The 16,248-nt window shown below is 41.7% G+C and overlaps 1 protein-coding gene across 1 annotated transcript in view; it reads left to right on the forward strand.

Annotated features, from left to right (window-relative positions):
• Positions 1–6,566: 6,566 nt before the first annotated feature.
• LOC130112044 (cytoskeleton-associated protein 5-like) overlaps positions 6,567–16,248 on the forward strand; it is a 51,736-nt gene continuing 42,054 nt past the window's right edge. The window contains exons 1-12 of the mRNA XM_056279346.1: positions 6,567–6,611; positions 6,788–6,981; positions 7,769–7,975; positions 8,191–8,362; positions 10,904–11,045; positions 11,419–11,513; positions 11,594–11,707; positions 11,815–11,919; positions 12,020–12,109; positions 12,826–12,990; positions 13,187–13,315; positions 15,568–15,711. Of these exons, the coding sequence (XP_056135321.1) occupies positions 6,567–6,611; positions 6,788–6,981; positions 7,769–7,975; positions 8,191–8,362; positions 10,904–11,045; positions 11,419–11,513; positions 11,594–11,707; positions 11,815–11,919; positions 12,020–12,109; positions 12,826–12,990; positions 13,187–13,315; positions 15,568–15,711 (1,602 nt within the window). The remainder of the gene's footprint in view (positions 6,612–6,787; positions 6,982–7,768; positions 7,976–8,190; positions 8,363–10,903; positions 11,046–11,418; positions 11,514–11,593; positions 11,708–11,814; positions 11,920–12,019; positions 12,110–12,825; positions 12,991–13,186; positions 13,316–15,567; positions 15,712–16,248) is intronic.

A 16,248-nucleotide genomic window follows, 5' to 3' on the forward strand; every position in this document is an offset into this window, starting at 1 on the left:
AAACAAAAAATCACACAAACTCAAACCTTTGTCTTTGAAACTGGGACTCCGTCCTACCCACATGTACACACACACACACACACACACACACACACATGCACACATACACACACACACTACCCTCAGTGCTACTGCCTTTAGGCAAATGATAAGACATTTAATGAGCATGCTGGAATAACAAAGTAAAAGACTAAGGAAACTGTTAAAAGAGAGACGGGCAAATCTGGAGCCTTTTTAAAGGATGCAAACTCAAAGCAGGGGATGCTTCTTCGTGTCATAACCTTATTTTTTTGTGAACTTTTTTTTTTTTTTGACAAAGCTAAAATGCTATACTCTTGGACTATATAACAGAAATGGTCTCTCTAATGCCACTCATCATTTGCCATGTCTTTATGAAATCTATTTATGAACACTGTTTAAAATTCAGAGTGGGATTGCTGACTCAAGAGAAGGGTGAATGTTGTGTAGAACTATGTATGTACATCAGGACCCAGGTATTCAAAAGTTATATTTATGACAGTGCCAAAGGGTTGGGGCTTCACAAAGTCTCCATGCTTCTATTTCATCTACAGTACAGTAGAAATGTAATCCAATGGGTAGTTTTGTTACGCTAACTGACTGGAGAACCTTTCACTCAACTATAAGAAGAACTCGATGATGATACCACCTGTTTCAGATGTCTTGTTTTTATGGCCTCCAACAAGATAAGCAGGGACTAAGTCGGTACCCTCAATCGGCTGCAGGAGTCTAAAAAAAAAAACAAATCTAAATTAAATTTTGTTTTTAAAGCTGTAATTCAACCATTGCTGATCCTCTAGGATTACAGGGGAAGCCACGATGAAGTATAGCCTAAGTGCCAAACATTTCTTTATTTTTCTTGTTCAGTTCTATTTATATGTCACAGAGGTTGTAAAATATATGCTGCATTGTTTTAGACGTTCTGTGGAAAGTAGAGCAACTCTTAATCTGCAATGCAATGTGCACACAGTATCTACAACAATACAGTGTAACAAATGAATGCCTCTGGAATATGAAACCCACCATGAGTTACACCATACTGTGCATATCTGAACCCGTTCAGCAATGAGGGTTATATAGGTTAGAAATATATCATTGACAGTCTAATGAAACATTGATACAATGCAAGTAAAGATATTATGCATTGCTTTAACATTGAAGAGGTACCATTTTTGTCTCATGAAAATATGGTACAGGGAGATATATTACTATACTGATGTTTATCAGACTTTTCAAAACCATGTATTCTGAAGTATCTTCTACAAGTTCAGCAACTTGCTGATTTGCTGCTAGACAAAGCACTGAGGCCAATGAAAGAGGGTCTTGGCAGCTAAAAAAAATTATAAAAAAAATTCAACAAAAAAAAACAAAAAAACAAGCTCTTGGCTGTAAAGGCTACAGAGCATCAGAATGATCCAGTCATTATCCAGCTTATAGTCCCTCCCACTCTGCTAGGATTGCTAAACTGTACAGATTTTATCATGCAGGCTGAAGCAAAACATTTGTGTTGAAGATATTGTGTTGATTCTGTTGTATAGTCTTTTTGTACAAAGGGATTTCATGGATCGTTTTGACTTGTATTAATTTTACTCACTGGAGAAGAACTTTTTTTTTGTTTTTGTTTTTTTTTTTTGCTGGATTATTTTAACCACTGTGTTTCCAAGCCGTGTAAATGATAGGGAAACTGCCAGTTATTTAATAGTGCTCTTTTATGTTATGGAATATTGGTTGCGTATAGCTGTTGTAAAGTTAACAAAAAGAGGTATTTATAATTTCTTTGTTTGGTTGTCCTTATCGTGTAAATATGAAAAGACTTTATATGTATTTTCATTGCAGTACTAACAGGCTGTGTTGTGTGATATAGTGAATCATCCCTTTGCTATCTTTTAATATAAAAACTGCATTTGCATTTCAAACAGAACTTTCGGCTTAACTCATCCATGCTGACTTGTTCTCAAGTTGTAGATAACTTTCTTCTCAGACCATAAAGATTTTATAGAAATACTGAAAATGCATGTGTATTTCTCTTTGCATACAACAGAAGCAAAGATATTGCACGTTTTTGTAGAAAATTTAAGCAGGGAACATCTCATCCTGCCTCCTGCTGCTGCTGCTGCTGTAATAATATCTGCAGTTTTGAGTTGGACAACAAACTTTTCAGTAAAGTTGTTTTCGCCCCGAAAATCCTTAATATTTGCTATATTTATTTATTTATTTTATTAGCGAAGGTCAATTGTGTTGGATCTTAAGTATGTCCAATTTAGATTTATATTCTAACATCTGGGTAGCCGGTCAATGTTTTTCCTAAAGGTTTTTTTTTTGGTTGCTCAGGCCAACGTTTGTTTGTTTGTTTGTTCGTGGTCACCGAGAATTATAAAAAGTTCAACTTTGGCAAAAGGCAAAACGCTGCGGTCGTCACTGTCACGTTTTACCCAGCCATCCAATCAAAGTGGTGGGGGGGGGTCTATCCATCCATACATTATCCACTGTCCAAACCGCTTATGCTGCTCTCAGGGTCGGGGGCCCAGCAGTAATTTGGGCGGCTAGTCCATCTCACACACACACACACACACACACACACACACACACACCTAGGGGCTATTTAGTATGGCCGATTCACCTGATCTACATGTCTTTGGACTGTGGGAGGAAATCGGAGCACCCGGAGGAAACCCACGCAGACACGGGGGGGAACACGCAAACTCCACACAGAGGACGACCCGGGACGACCCCCAAGGTTGGACTACCCCGGGGCTCGAACCCAGGACCTTCTTGCTCTGAGAAGACCGCGCTAAACACTGCGCCACCGTTTCGCCAAGGCGCGGAATAGCCGTCACATCCTACATGTGCAAGTGCTGAACAACGACAACAATGGACTCTTGTGTACCCATGTCTGTAACAGATGACATTCCCGGGCTACCACAATAAAAAGCAAGGGCCAGAGCAATTACTCTATTTTATGCCGATATTTTTACATTCAGTATTTGTCGATAACCCAAACTATCTGTTAAATTAGGTACTTGAAATACAACCCTTACTTAGTATCATACTGTAACCGGTTATTTGCCCGGTGCGGGATTCGATACGGAGAGTACTGCACCACAAGGCGACGTCACTAACCGCTCGGCTAAAGGGTTAGACTCGTTAGCTAGGGGCTAACGTGTCTTATTAGTAGTTTACAATACCAACCAAAGCGTCTCAGCTGAAAAAAACGCTGCGCCTCTGAAGCCCTCTCAAGCGCTCCCAGCTGGGCGTTTTCAGTTTTTTGTCTTCACCATAATAGTTAAAAGAAGAGGCAAGTAGAGATGAGGAAGTGAATTTGTTGTGGTCGGAAACCTGCGAAACAAGCCAATAGAAGGCCCATATCGAGAGATACTAAAACATCAATAGCAAAACCTCAGTGTTTTTGTTCAGCAGTAGAGGAGGCGCTGACACAACTGCACTGAAATGTTTCATTCCACTCTGGGATTTGGAGTAGTCCAACAATACTGTAGTTGCCACAATACCACAAAAGTCCGTTAATCAAATGAAAACGACAAACTAAGGGTGTGTGTCCTATATAGCGTTCTTCTCTGGCAGAAAAGAGCTGGCAGGGCGCTGGCGTGTCCATATACACAAATCCGGGGAAGTACCGGAAGTAAACAAGCCGCCATTACTGCGGTTGCATCTCCCTACAATAGGCACGCGTTTGAATGCAAGCTGTCATAAGAAGTGTACAATTTTCTACTTTTACCCAGTGTCGGGCGTTACTTTCAAAATGTAATGCATTACATACTACTGGTTACTTTCATTTGAAAGTAACGAGTTACTTTACACCATTACTGTCTGTGTGGAGTAATGCGTTACTGATTACACTACCTTTGCGTTACTTTCACCAAAATAACCGCAGAAGTACGACAAGGTATTATAAAATGGGAGAGGGTAATGTTGTTTCATAGCAGGTAATCAAAGCACAGAAACTCAAGTTATTGCAGTTCATTACAAATCCCGTGGTGAGGATATTGTCATAATCATCATCATCATCATACGCGGTCACTCAGGGTCGAGTATGACCGTCCTCCCTCTGGGTCCTCAGGTGGGTGCAGAGGCCGATCCTGGACCCGCATAATGGGAAGACGCCTGCGCGTGACAGCTTACAACGGCAATGTGTACTATTCACAGAAGATTTGGGAATGGTTGCAAACGCCATGTTGTTAAGATGGCGACAGATGTACTCTTAGATTGCTATCATTCCCAAATCTTCTGTGAATATGTCTTTACGCAGGCTCAATAACCAGGTAAGAAAATCAAAGAAAGTTGAATCAGTTCATCTGGATATAACGTTATTGACATATACGTTTAATCATTCATGTGACTTCTTCAGTCTAAACTGACTGCAGGTATCGCCACCCTTATAAACAATACAGTTGCATAATGACCGAAACCAACGACCGGTTTCATATGGGAGTGACCATTAACTAGAGTTTCAATGCTTACAGTTAATTTGTCATTTCAGAAACTCACCATTTAAAGTGAATTTAGATGTTTAAATTGACCCTCATTAAAGTCAAAGAGAACTACTTTGAGTCCACAAATTTTCTTTACCATGTACTATTCGGGTAGATGTTGCTGGGAGCAGATGCTCAAGTAAACCTTCTTCAGATGCCAGATTTTCTCCATTGTCCACTCATGGTTGCACGGCACAGCCACGATAATGTGTTCATTTGAGGTCCATATCAGGAAGTTGTAATTTGCTTTGTTTGCACAATGCATTGCTACTTTGACCAGGTAATGGTAGCCTAAATAGCCTAATCCTGATACAGTTTACCTAAGAACATAGTGTAACTGGTTATTTTCTTGCCCGGTGCGGGATTCGATACGAGGTGAACTGCACCACAAGGCGACATCACTAACCGCTCGGCTACTGGGTCAGACCCGTCAGCTAGAGACTAATGTGTCTTATTAGTAGTTTACAGTCGCCACCCCCCCCTAATATGGAAAGCCATACGGGAAGCATCGCCGTTACCCTTAAATGATCATCAGAGGAGCGCTTTAAAAACTATGTCAGTGAGCAAAAGCTCATTGTAGCGAATTCGGGGGACAACGCAACCACAGGATCTGCCGCGAGCCGGGAAGCGAACCCGTATCGCCCGCGCCGCAGGAGACATCGCTAACCGCTCGACTAAAGGGCCAGACTCGCCAGCCAGCGTGTCTACTAATCCATGCACGTTACACTACCCCCCTCCTTCGGGAAGCACGTCTCCGCCCTTAAGCATATCAGCTTCTTTACGCTTCAGGGCGCATACGCTTCCGATGGCCTTACGGTCGCTCCATCCCACTCCTGACACCAATGTAGCGAATTCGGGGGACAACGCAACCGCAGGAACTGCCGCGGCCGGGAGGCGAACCTGTAATCGCTCGCACCGCAGGAGACATCGCTAACCGCTCGACTAAGGGATCAGACCCGCCAGCCAGCGGCCAGCGTGTCTTCTTATCCATGCACGTTACAGTATTTTGCATATTGCCAACAGGACATGGGGAAAGTGCCTGCTTTGGAGTGTTTCCATGATTGATGGACGAGGACAAGTTTCGACAATTTTACCGTCTCTTAATTATCATCAGCTATGCTTTCTCTCCTTTATCTTTCGGAGCTCTTGAAGAATTACGTCCCTGAAAAAAATAAATGGATAATAACAGCTACACTGGACCAGTCACAGTTGTGCCACTTTATCAACAGCTAATGTTGATTTTAGTTGATATAACTTCCTTGATTATAACCTCCCGCACCAATGAGTTTGAACACACATGCGATTAGAGAAAAAAACACATCGAATAAGAATATTATTATTATTATTATTATTAATATTAGATCGACATAGGACTCTTATTATACGTATCGTGAGCGCCGCAGCGTCCCGTTTGCGTCGCTGACGGAGTCGTTCTTTCGCTTATCATTGGTAGTTAAACCGGAAGAGAGTCTGTCCAATGAATTGCCACCAACGGCATGCAAGTGAACCAATCAGCGGATGATATATTCCAAACGATTTATTTCAAATGAAAGTTAGGAAGTGAGCTGAATCAGTAGTCGCCGGACACCGAAGTGTAAGAAGAAAGGGAAAAAAACACGGTAACTTAAACTTTTATTGTTAAGTTTTCAAATATCGTCCGATTTTGGTAAGGCGACGTTTTGCTGTGTTTCATTGTGCTAAATACGCGTCCAGCTCACTCTGGTTCCTAACGGTAAAAAGTGCGACACTAATAGCCATTTTAGCATGCTAGCGTCTGTTGCTTCAAATTAAATGCATGCTAGTTCCTTTTGATATTTAAAAATATCCATAAGTTTACATTGTTCATGCTATTGTGCATTGCCTCCCAAGCGTTTGTAACTACATAACCGTTATGTAGTTATGATGATAAAACCCAAGCGATCGTCAAGTTAGGGTTAGCTTAACTAGTTTACATGATAGAAATGTTTCTGCACATTGCAATTCACTGTTCTGCATTGTCCTCCTTTGAAAAAACCCGTGTCTTTGCCATTTCAGTCTGACAGGAAATTCACATAGGTAACCATGGAGTGGATGAATTTACCAGTCGAGCAGAAATGTGAGCACAAGGTAACACCGCCCTGCTAATGCCAGTATAAATACCAGTTGTTGATGCAATTAACCAGATTGACGCCTAACCTCCTTATCAGTTTACTGGAATTTATTTAAATGTTTCATTTTTTACAATTAACCTTCTCCAAATTTATTTGAAACAGTGCAGTTACCTTTTTGTTATTCTTTGCTAGATCTGGAAGGCCAGATTATGTGGTTATGAGGAGGCCCTCAAACTGTTTCAGAAAATTGATGATGAAAAGAGCCCAGAATGGGGGAAATTAATTGGGTTCATAAAGAAGTTTGTGACGGAGTCCAACGCAGTTGCCCAACTGAAGGGACTGGAAGCTGCACTGGCTTTTGTAAAAAATGCACATGTAGCCAACAGGTAGGACAAGCATGCTTCACCCCCAACAGATTTGACCAGTTGCGATGACACGGAAGCGCTATAGCACTTCTCAGTTTCTTTTATATTTGTCATTAAAAGATTACCCTAGGGCAATCAGTTTGCTGCAGAAAAGAGTAGAATATAAATAAAATGCCAAGTGTGAACACACCCTGTTCACACTTGGCATTTTATTCAACTTGTATCTGGATATGACTATGCAAATTATATTTACACATATTAAAAATGCATCTCTGGTAGCCGTATAGAATGGATTACACACCTGCAGCCCTTTCTTGTACAATGTGATATCTTTTCATGAATGCAGCCTGTTTTTTTTACCCATCTGGGAGGATTGGAGAGACTATGGGCTATGTGTGAATTGGGTAACTGTAGCTTGAACCCATTTCCAAAGTTTATTTATAACCAGTGGAATTACAGTCCTCCCTGCAATGCGTCTTTTTGGTGTATTAACACCTAGACATTTACTCTAGTAACTTTGATCGGATTGCTATCCAGTCACCCACAATGCATTTTGATGACAGGTGTAAATGCAAATGTTTGTAAATGTAAATCATGATGTACTCTCAATTGATGGATATCCCTGTTAATGTCAATATTACGCATTGCTTGCTCCTCTAAACATTGGCAAACAAAGATGTAGGAAGATGTGAACATGCATACCAGTTGCACACATGAAAAATTTGGAATGAATATTTACAGCCTGAAATGGAAACTTCGTCCCCTTGCCTGTATTGATAAACATTATTTTATCCTGTACCATCCACAGGACAGTGGGAGAAGTGGTGAGTGGCGTAGTGTGTAAAGTATTTAATCAACCCAAGGCTCGGGCCAAGGAGCTGGGGATTGATATTTGCCTCATGTACATCGAGATAGAGAAGGCAGATGTTGTACAGGAAGAACTTATCAAGGGCCTGGACAACAAAAACCCCAAGATCATCCTGGCCTGTGTGGAAACCCTACGAATAGCACTCAGGTGAGAGTTAGACTGCACATGGAGCAACCCCCCCCCCTGCCTCCCCCAAAGGTGATGACTGAAATACCAACCTGACATGGGAGAACACCTAAACATGCTTGCCCCAGGGCCCTGTGGTTGATTAATCTGTTAATGCTTATTTTTGTGTAAAAGTCAGACTGGGTCACACAGGAACAAAGCTCCTCGGTACTGACTTCTGTGACTCTTTTCTACAGTGAATTTGGAGCCAAGACTGTGTCTGTGAAGCCCATAATCAAAGTGTTGCCAAAGCTGTTTGAGTCCAGAGAGAAGGCGGTGAGGGATGAAGCCAAGGTGTTGGCTGTAGAGGTCTACAGATGGATCCGAGATGCATTGAGGCCTTCACTCCAAAATATAAATGCTTTACAGGTTAGCATGGCCTCTTCTTTAACCAGTTAACACATTGTTTGTCTGGGGAGTCAAGCTTTGGCTATCACTAGAACTTTGTTTTACAGTTTGCAGTCATTGAACATTTGTAGCAGTTTTAAAGTAGGGGTGGGCAATATGGGTCACATCTTCTTTTGAGATTTATGGCGGTTGGCAAACAAGGGTCTATTGTCAGTAAATTGCGGGGATACATTGCGTCCTCAATATGTCTGGAGATCCGATCGCTCAAGCCTGGGACGCATTTGTACACATCGCATTTTAAGTGTAAACGAATGTCAGTTGACTCGGCAGTCAACAAAGCCTCCTTTGGGTTTAGAGTTTCTGTGTTTTTTTTTTTCAAAAATAGCATACATACGTTCATACATTATCCCAACCGGGGTCGTGGGAAGCTGGAGCCTATCCCGGCAGTCATTGGGCTACGGGGGGGGGGACACCCTGTACTGGCTGCCAGTCCATCACAGGGCCAAGGGTAACATTCATATAAATTAAATAAACATGCAGCATAAACTGCACTTAACTTATCCTCAGCTTGTAGCAACATTTGACCTCGTTTGTAATTTCTGACACGCTTCAGACCCACAACTAGAAAAGCCTCCGCCCGCTTGCACATTAAAGTTCAAGTTCATTTAACCAGTGCAGAGCTCGACCCGCTGGAATAATTTAAAAATCTGTGCCTGAACAGATGTGATCTGGTTGAGGCTGACAGGGTTCGGGTTGAATATTACAAACTCCAATGTTACGAAATTTTCATTTTCCAACGTAGTTTTAAGAATGAGTTTCAACTCTTGCTGTGTATTTTTTTTTTAGCAGTAAATAAAAGGCAAACATTGGAGCCTGACTCACTTAATTTTCCTCATCAGATATTTGTCTCTATCTGGCATGACATGCATTTGCTGAGTCCATGAAATTTTAATAATGCAAAACTATTTACCCACAATAGACTACCCCCCCCCCCCCCTGTCTCGGTCATTGCTCAACCCCCTCTGCCAATCTGGGGAGGGCTGCAGACTATAATGCCTCCTCCAATACATGTGGAGTCACCATTGTTCATTAATGTAGTTCGAATTCAGTTACTGCACACCATGCCGCCAGTGGCTGTTTTGGAAAGCAGCCTAGATTAGATGTACATTGTGCATACCCAAGAACAGACCAAAGTAGCCTACTTTCATTGTCAATTAATGGCTTAAAACAGAAAGAAAATTGAATATATTTGACACCAAACTGACAAGTTGACAGAATCTTCTTGTTGCACTGATCATGTAGGCCTATTTTTCTTAGATTTTGTTTTTAGTTAGGATACCTGGTGGAATAGTAGTAAGACTGGCAGTCGATGATTAGAGCTGAGAACCAGGGAGAAATTTGCACCACATCAGAAACTGACAAGCAAACATAGTCCCAGCAGATTGTTTATTAAGGTAGCACTGCAGCAAGAATATGACTTCATTACAGAAGAAACCGCCCCGTTGTAAAATGTCACTTAAGAATCGTCAAATTTCAGACTATGAAACTGCTGAATGATGAAAAAAATATATAAGGTGTACCCAAGTGGCCACTGAGTGTGCAACTCCCATAATGCATTCGGTTGTTCGTCTGAGAAGTTGTTTTGAACTTTGACTCCTGTAGATTTTAAAATTGATGGTAAAATTCTGAACCAAACAGCTGTTGCACAAGCGCGATGAACAGTTTAATTTCTTTTATTTATTCTGGAACATATTAGCAAATGTTGCAGTAGGGGTCTGGTGAGAAAGAGGGAGGTGCCCTTTGGTGGAATGGCAAAACCAAATGATGTGCTGAAAAGAAGGGAACTGTTGACTGCAATTGTGATTCAATGTGATCGACAGTACTCTTAATCCTTTCACATTGGTCAGACATTTGCTTCACCTGTTATTAAAAAAACAAAAATGGCTTAACGGGCGTCCGGGTGGCATGGCGGTCTATTCTGTTGCCTACCAACACGGAGATCACCGGATCGAATCCCCATGTTACCTCCGGCTTGGTCGGGCTTCCCTACAGACACAACTGGCTGTGTCTGCGGGTGAGAAGCTGGATGTGAGTGTGTGTGTGCTGGTCGCTGCACTAGTGCCTTCTCTGGTTGGTCCGGGTGCCTGTTTGAGGGGGGGGTAGCGTGATCCTCCCACATGCTACGTACCCCTGGTGAAACTCCTCACTGTCAAGGGAAAAGCAGCTGGCGACTCCACATGCATCAGAGGAGGCATGTGGTAGTCTGTAGCCCTCCCCGGATCGGCAGAGGGAGTGGAGCAGCAACTGGGGCGGCTCGGAAGAGTGGGGTAATTGGCTGGATGCAGTTGGGGTGAAAAAGGGGCAAAAAATAAAAAATTGGCTTAATGTAGCGGTAAACAAGGTGAAGTTTTGCGGTAAACTTCGGTCTTAAGTATTCTTTAGAATCAATTGCAATGGCACTGAATGAATATTTTTTCAGTACTTGGGGTCACTAAATACATTTTAGTTACTGTAATTTAATGTCATTTGTACTAGTTAAACAGAATATTCATTTACTTCCAGCTTAAGGAACTGGAGGAGGACTGGCGTCAGTTGCCACCAGGAGCTCCCAAACAGAGCCGCTTCCTTAGATCCCAGCAGGACCTGCGGGCCAAATATGAGCAGCAGGAAGAACTGGCCGAATCAGAGGCTAACCAAGCCAATGGTATGCAACTCACTTGTTTCTCTTTTGAAACGCTGGGTGAGTCGGATGGCATGTTTTTGAGTGAAGTGCTTCCCATTGTTTGTCTTTTTTCTTGCTTTTTGTACTCATATTGTTCCCTAATTCATACTGTCCTTGCCAAATTTGATATTTCAAGGAATGTCGATACTCCTCCATAGATATTCAAGGAATCATACTTTTCTACTGTAAAAAGTTTTGTTTATGCCCTTCTGTCATTATTTTAACATTTCACCAATTCTTTGTGCAAACTTTTTTGTCAAAAAAACAAAAACAAAACTTGACTGACAAAACATTTATCTTTACATCTGAGCTGAGACATTATGACAAATAACATGCTTGCGCTCTCTCGTTGAAGAAATTGAGGACGCAGCTCAGCAGTTGGATCCCTATGAACTCCTTGAGCCAGTGGAGATTCTCTCAAAACTGCCCAAAGACTTCTATGAGAAAATTGTAAGCTATGCAGATTGTTTAGAAAAGCTTTCCAGCAGGTGCCTGTGGCAATGGGAATTGAAGCTTTTGTCTCTCTGCAGGAAGCAAAGAAATGGCAGGAGAGAAAAGAGGCACTAGATGTGCTGGAGGTGCTTGCTAAAAATCCAAAACTAGAATCAGGAGACTATGGGGATTTGGTGCGAGCACTGAAAAAGGTAATCCAGTCTTTATGCTGCATATAAGTTAACCATTGTACCTGCTTTTTGCTGAACATTTCTTTCTCTTTGCATAATATCTTTGCATGTGTGCATACCTATTCTAGGTCATCGGTAAAGACACCAACGTCAATTTGGTCTCTTTAGCAGCAAAATGCTTAGCAGGATTGGCATCAGGTCTGAGAAAGAAGTTTGGATCATGTGCTGGCCTTGTAAGTTTCCACATGAATCAACAAGTGACAAATCACAAGACAGACTAACAGACATAATGTGACAGATGAGCAGTAGATGACATTTCGTTCCTTTTTCAAGGTGGTGCCAACTATTTTGGAGAAGTTTAAGGAGAAGAAGTCTCAGGTGGTGCAGGCTTTGCAGGAGGCCATTGATGCGGTGTTCCTGACTGTGAGTGTGTTTGACTGAAACTTCATTCGAGTAATTTTTTCCCTTCCAGCATCAATCAAAACTCTGTTTAATGAGCTGCTGTCAAACAACTGCTAAGACCAATTTTCATGTATCTGAATGAAAATTGCGTCTAATTGGCTGGACTATTTCCCTGGATTTTTATCCACAGCCTGGTGCTTTAAGTGTCTGAAAAATCCATGCCCCCCCCCCCCCAACAGTTAATGGTATTTGGTGACACAAAGGAAATTTGCTCTGGGGTTTAATGAATAGGTTTCTCTACATGTTTGAGTTTCCTTTAGAACACGTTTCACAGCTAAGTTTTCAAGGCCACTTGATTAATGGTTAATTAACCTTCTGAGCAAAGAAAATTAAGGGCTAATTAGAAGGGCAATGCATTTCAGCTCCGTGAACTGTTGTCATGTAATAGAAACTGTTTTGTTCCAGGGACCACACTGGCCTATGCCGACAGTCTTGGTCTGCCAGCCAATGTCAGTTAGTTTCTCAGGTCTTTGTTAGTGCTATTGGTTTCAAGTTTGGAGTTTGCAATTTGTAACAGTTACACTCAGTGCAGCCAGTGTAGTGAAATGCTTACTGAAATGCCACTACAATTAAATGTTTGTTCTTGACTATGAGGTAAAAAGAAGTCTAAATGTTAGGCAAAAAAAATATAAAGGATGATTAACATTATTACATCAGTGATTGGTTTTTGTCTCCAGACCACTCTCCAGAACCTGAGTGAAGATGTTCTTGCTGTGATGGACAACAAAAACCCTTCGATAAAGCAGCAGGCTTCCCTGTTCTTGGCACGAAGCATTCGCCTCTCCAGCCCTGCTACCCTGCCAAAGACCCTGATCAAACCCATCTGCTCTGCCATGCTGAAGGTTCGCTGCTCTGATTTCTACAGCTAAACTATTCCTGATATAAATTGGCTTTCATAAGGCGTGCCTTAATCAGTTGCTCCAATTTAGTTGCCTTGGTTGTAATCCATTAAATGTTGTTGTTTCAGAGATACTGTATGAGCTTAATGATGCTTCCTATTAATGTTGTACTCATTCTGTCTCTTTGTCCCTGTGGTAGCTAGTAAATGATTCTGTTCCAGAGGTCCGTGACGCTGCTGTTGAAGCTCTGGCAACCATAATGAAGGTTGTTGGAGAGCGGGCTGTTAACCCCTTCTTGGTTGATCTGGATAAAGCAAAGCTGGATAAGGTGAACTTTGGCTTTTTCTCTTTTTTAAAAAAAATGTCTTTTTCCCTTTTTCTCCCAATTTAGTGGCCAATCACTCACTATTCTAGTTCAATCACCCACCCCCGTACTGCATGCATTCGCCAACTGCATCTCTCCAGCCGGCAGTCTCGAAGGAGACTCCTCGCCACTTCCGTGACAAGGTGAATCCAGGCTGAACCACTGCTTTTTCCGACACACACAGAGACGCATTCATGTGACGAACACAAGCCGACTCCGCCCCCCTCCTGAAGACAGCATTGCCAATTATTGCTACTTCATCGAGTCCGGCCATAGTCGGATCTGACGAGACTGAGGTGCGAACTCTGGTCCCCAGTGGGCAACTGCATCGACACAAAGCCGATGCTTAGACCGCTACACCACTGCTGACCCGAGCTTTGGCTTTTTAATACAAGCTTTCAGAGTTTGCAAATAATTAAAATCATGGAGTACAATCCTAGATTTTGGGGAAACTTGAGAGGCGTTAGATTCCAACCTTAACACTCAAGCATGAAATCCATACTTTTCATAGTCGTATGAGGTATGGTAATTTAATGATCGTGACAGCCCTAGTATTCACAAGCCATTAGGTCCGATTATCAATACTAGACAAACATTTCAGAGATATGTTACTTACAGCTTGGTTTTCTGACTGCTCAACACAGCTCTTTACAGATGGAAGAGCCCCATCTTTAAGCTCCAGCCTAGCCAAAAATTCAGCTTCATACTGGGCTCTGTTGAGGAAAGAGTCCTGTGAAGTGGCGTGAACAGACACGTTGGTATATTGCTGTTGGCCCGAAAAAAAACTATCCAAAGTTGTCTGGTGCTTTCTTTATGAAAAGCAAACAAATCGAAAATCCGGCGTTGAACTGTGCCCATTTTGGGTAGCAGTCCTCTGTCAAATGAAGGGTACACAATTAAAAGTTGGGGTTGTACTGTGTGATAAAAGGAATAGTGATAAAAGGAATTTTAACCACTGAGTCTTCACTTCATCTTCCTTCGGAAGTCCATACAAAGGGAATTTGCCTTCGCACTGAAGAAAATAGCATCTTCCCGACATTGCGATACGCACTAACCAAACTCTTCCCTGCTTCCACTCAACCAAGCTTTGTTTGAGTCCTCCCTGCCCCCACTATACCTACTACCTAACTTTGTTTGAGGGTGGCCCAAACTAGCTGCTAGGTGGGCATTATGAAAATGTGTTACATAGTGACGTAGATAAGTGATGGAAGAAAACGCTGGACTACAAATGAGGCGTTTCAGGCAGTGTTTTCTGCCACAGAGAATAACTCCCTTTGGCGAGGATTTTGGGCTTTAAAACAGCAGACGTTTTACTCGAACCTCCCAGCTACACACTAAAGGAAAGGGGAAAAACCCAAAAACATGATATGACCTCTTTAAAATACCAACTTCCAGTTGAGCCCAGCCCACTTCCGCCCCCCACATTCCAGGTACGGATACAGATAATTTAGTTTGTTGAACAGATACACATAATGTTGTACTTGTTCATCCCTATTATTTAGTAATTATCACTGTTTTATTGTCCAGCATTATACAGTATGATGCATTGTCTGTGTGTATGCCAGAACCAAACTTCATTTTCACATTCAATAAGCCATAAAGGGCTAATATTTTTGAAGTGTGATTTAAAGGGCTGTTCCGTGATATATATGTTCTCCTGAAAGTGTAAATATCAGCAGGGGATAGTGAGTTGCAATATTTTAAAAGTAAATGACTCACAAATTGCACCTTTTTAATGGTATTTACACCATGGTCCGTGAGAATACTTGTTTCTGATTGGCTGGAGGGTGTGCGTTAAAACCGTATAACACACTTAGTTTGGCTAACATTTAATCATTGTTCTAAATTCATGTGCTGGCTGCAAATGTGCTGTGTAACCACCATACCAATACCAACATGCTGATTCAGTAGCAAGCCCAGTAAACATTTAAAGTTGGCTTGGAGGCTATCTTCTGCTTTATAACCTTTTAATTCTGAGTCCAAAACATAAAAAAAAAGTGAATGCTTTTATTTGACTTCCTCAGTAAATGACCATAGTATAAGCAGGATAATCTATGACAAGGTGTGCATGAAAGAATTTTAATGCATGATGCTGAGGCAACCACTCTTTTTTTTCTTTCATTCATCCCCACTTTCCTTCATTTATCCCCACTTTCACACCTTGTTCAACTGCTTTAGTCTTTATTTTGATTTGGTCTGACTTCTTTCTTCCTCAGATAAAAGAGAGCACTGACAAGATGGAGGTTGCAGAAGGGAAGAGAGGAGGGGAAGATAAGGTGAAGACTGCCCCAATAGCACAGCCAGGGCCTAAGCCTCTAGAGAAACCTTCAAGGCCCCCAGAAAAGGCCCCTCTGGCTAAGGTGAGCTTTGAATTTGTAGGCAATTTTTAATGTATATATTTTCTCACATGTTTAAGGGAAAATTCACCAATTTTCAACCTCTGTGTCTGCGACAAGGATTGCATATGAGAAACCCTTGTATTTGTTTCTGATTGTTTTGGCATCGCTGGACCAGCAATGAAAGTTTGTTTTTGTTTTTGTTTTTTTTTTTTACTCCAAGTGACGTATTGTAGCACAGTTTATGGCAATAAAAATTACAGCCTAGCAGGGTTTCTAATACTCTAATCTACACTAAACATGCTGTTTAAAATTAAAAAAAAAAACACGTCTTTATTCCATCAGTTAAGCTACGTTTGCGATGGTGTAAATGATGCCCCACAACACTAACAGAGAGGATTTTATGGATGACGATACAGGGACTTGCACACAATGCCTTGTGGTACATGTAGGTGCTTTGGGAAAGACTTTGTGAGCAGGAGAACACCTTTTTTGTCCTGTCCCACCCCTCCCCATCAGAATTGCTATGTAGGTTTGCACATACATTGAATTTCACTCTGG

Source organism: Lampris incognitus, chromosome 4 (genome assembly GCF_029633865.1).
Source record: "Lampris incognitus isolate fLamInc1 chromosome 4, fLamInc1.hap2, whole genome shotgun sequence".
Classification (NCBI taxonomy): Eukaryota; Metazoa; Chordata; class Actinopteri; order Lampriformes; family Lampridae; genus Lampris; species Lampris incognitus.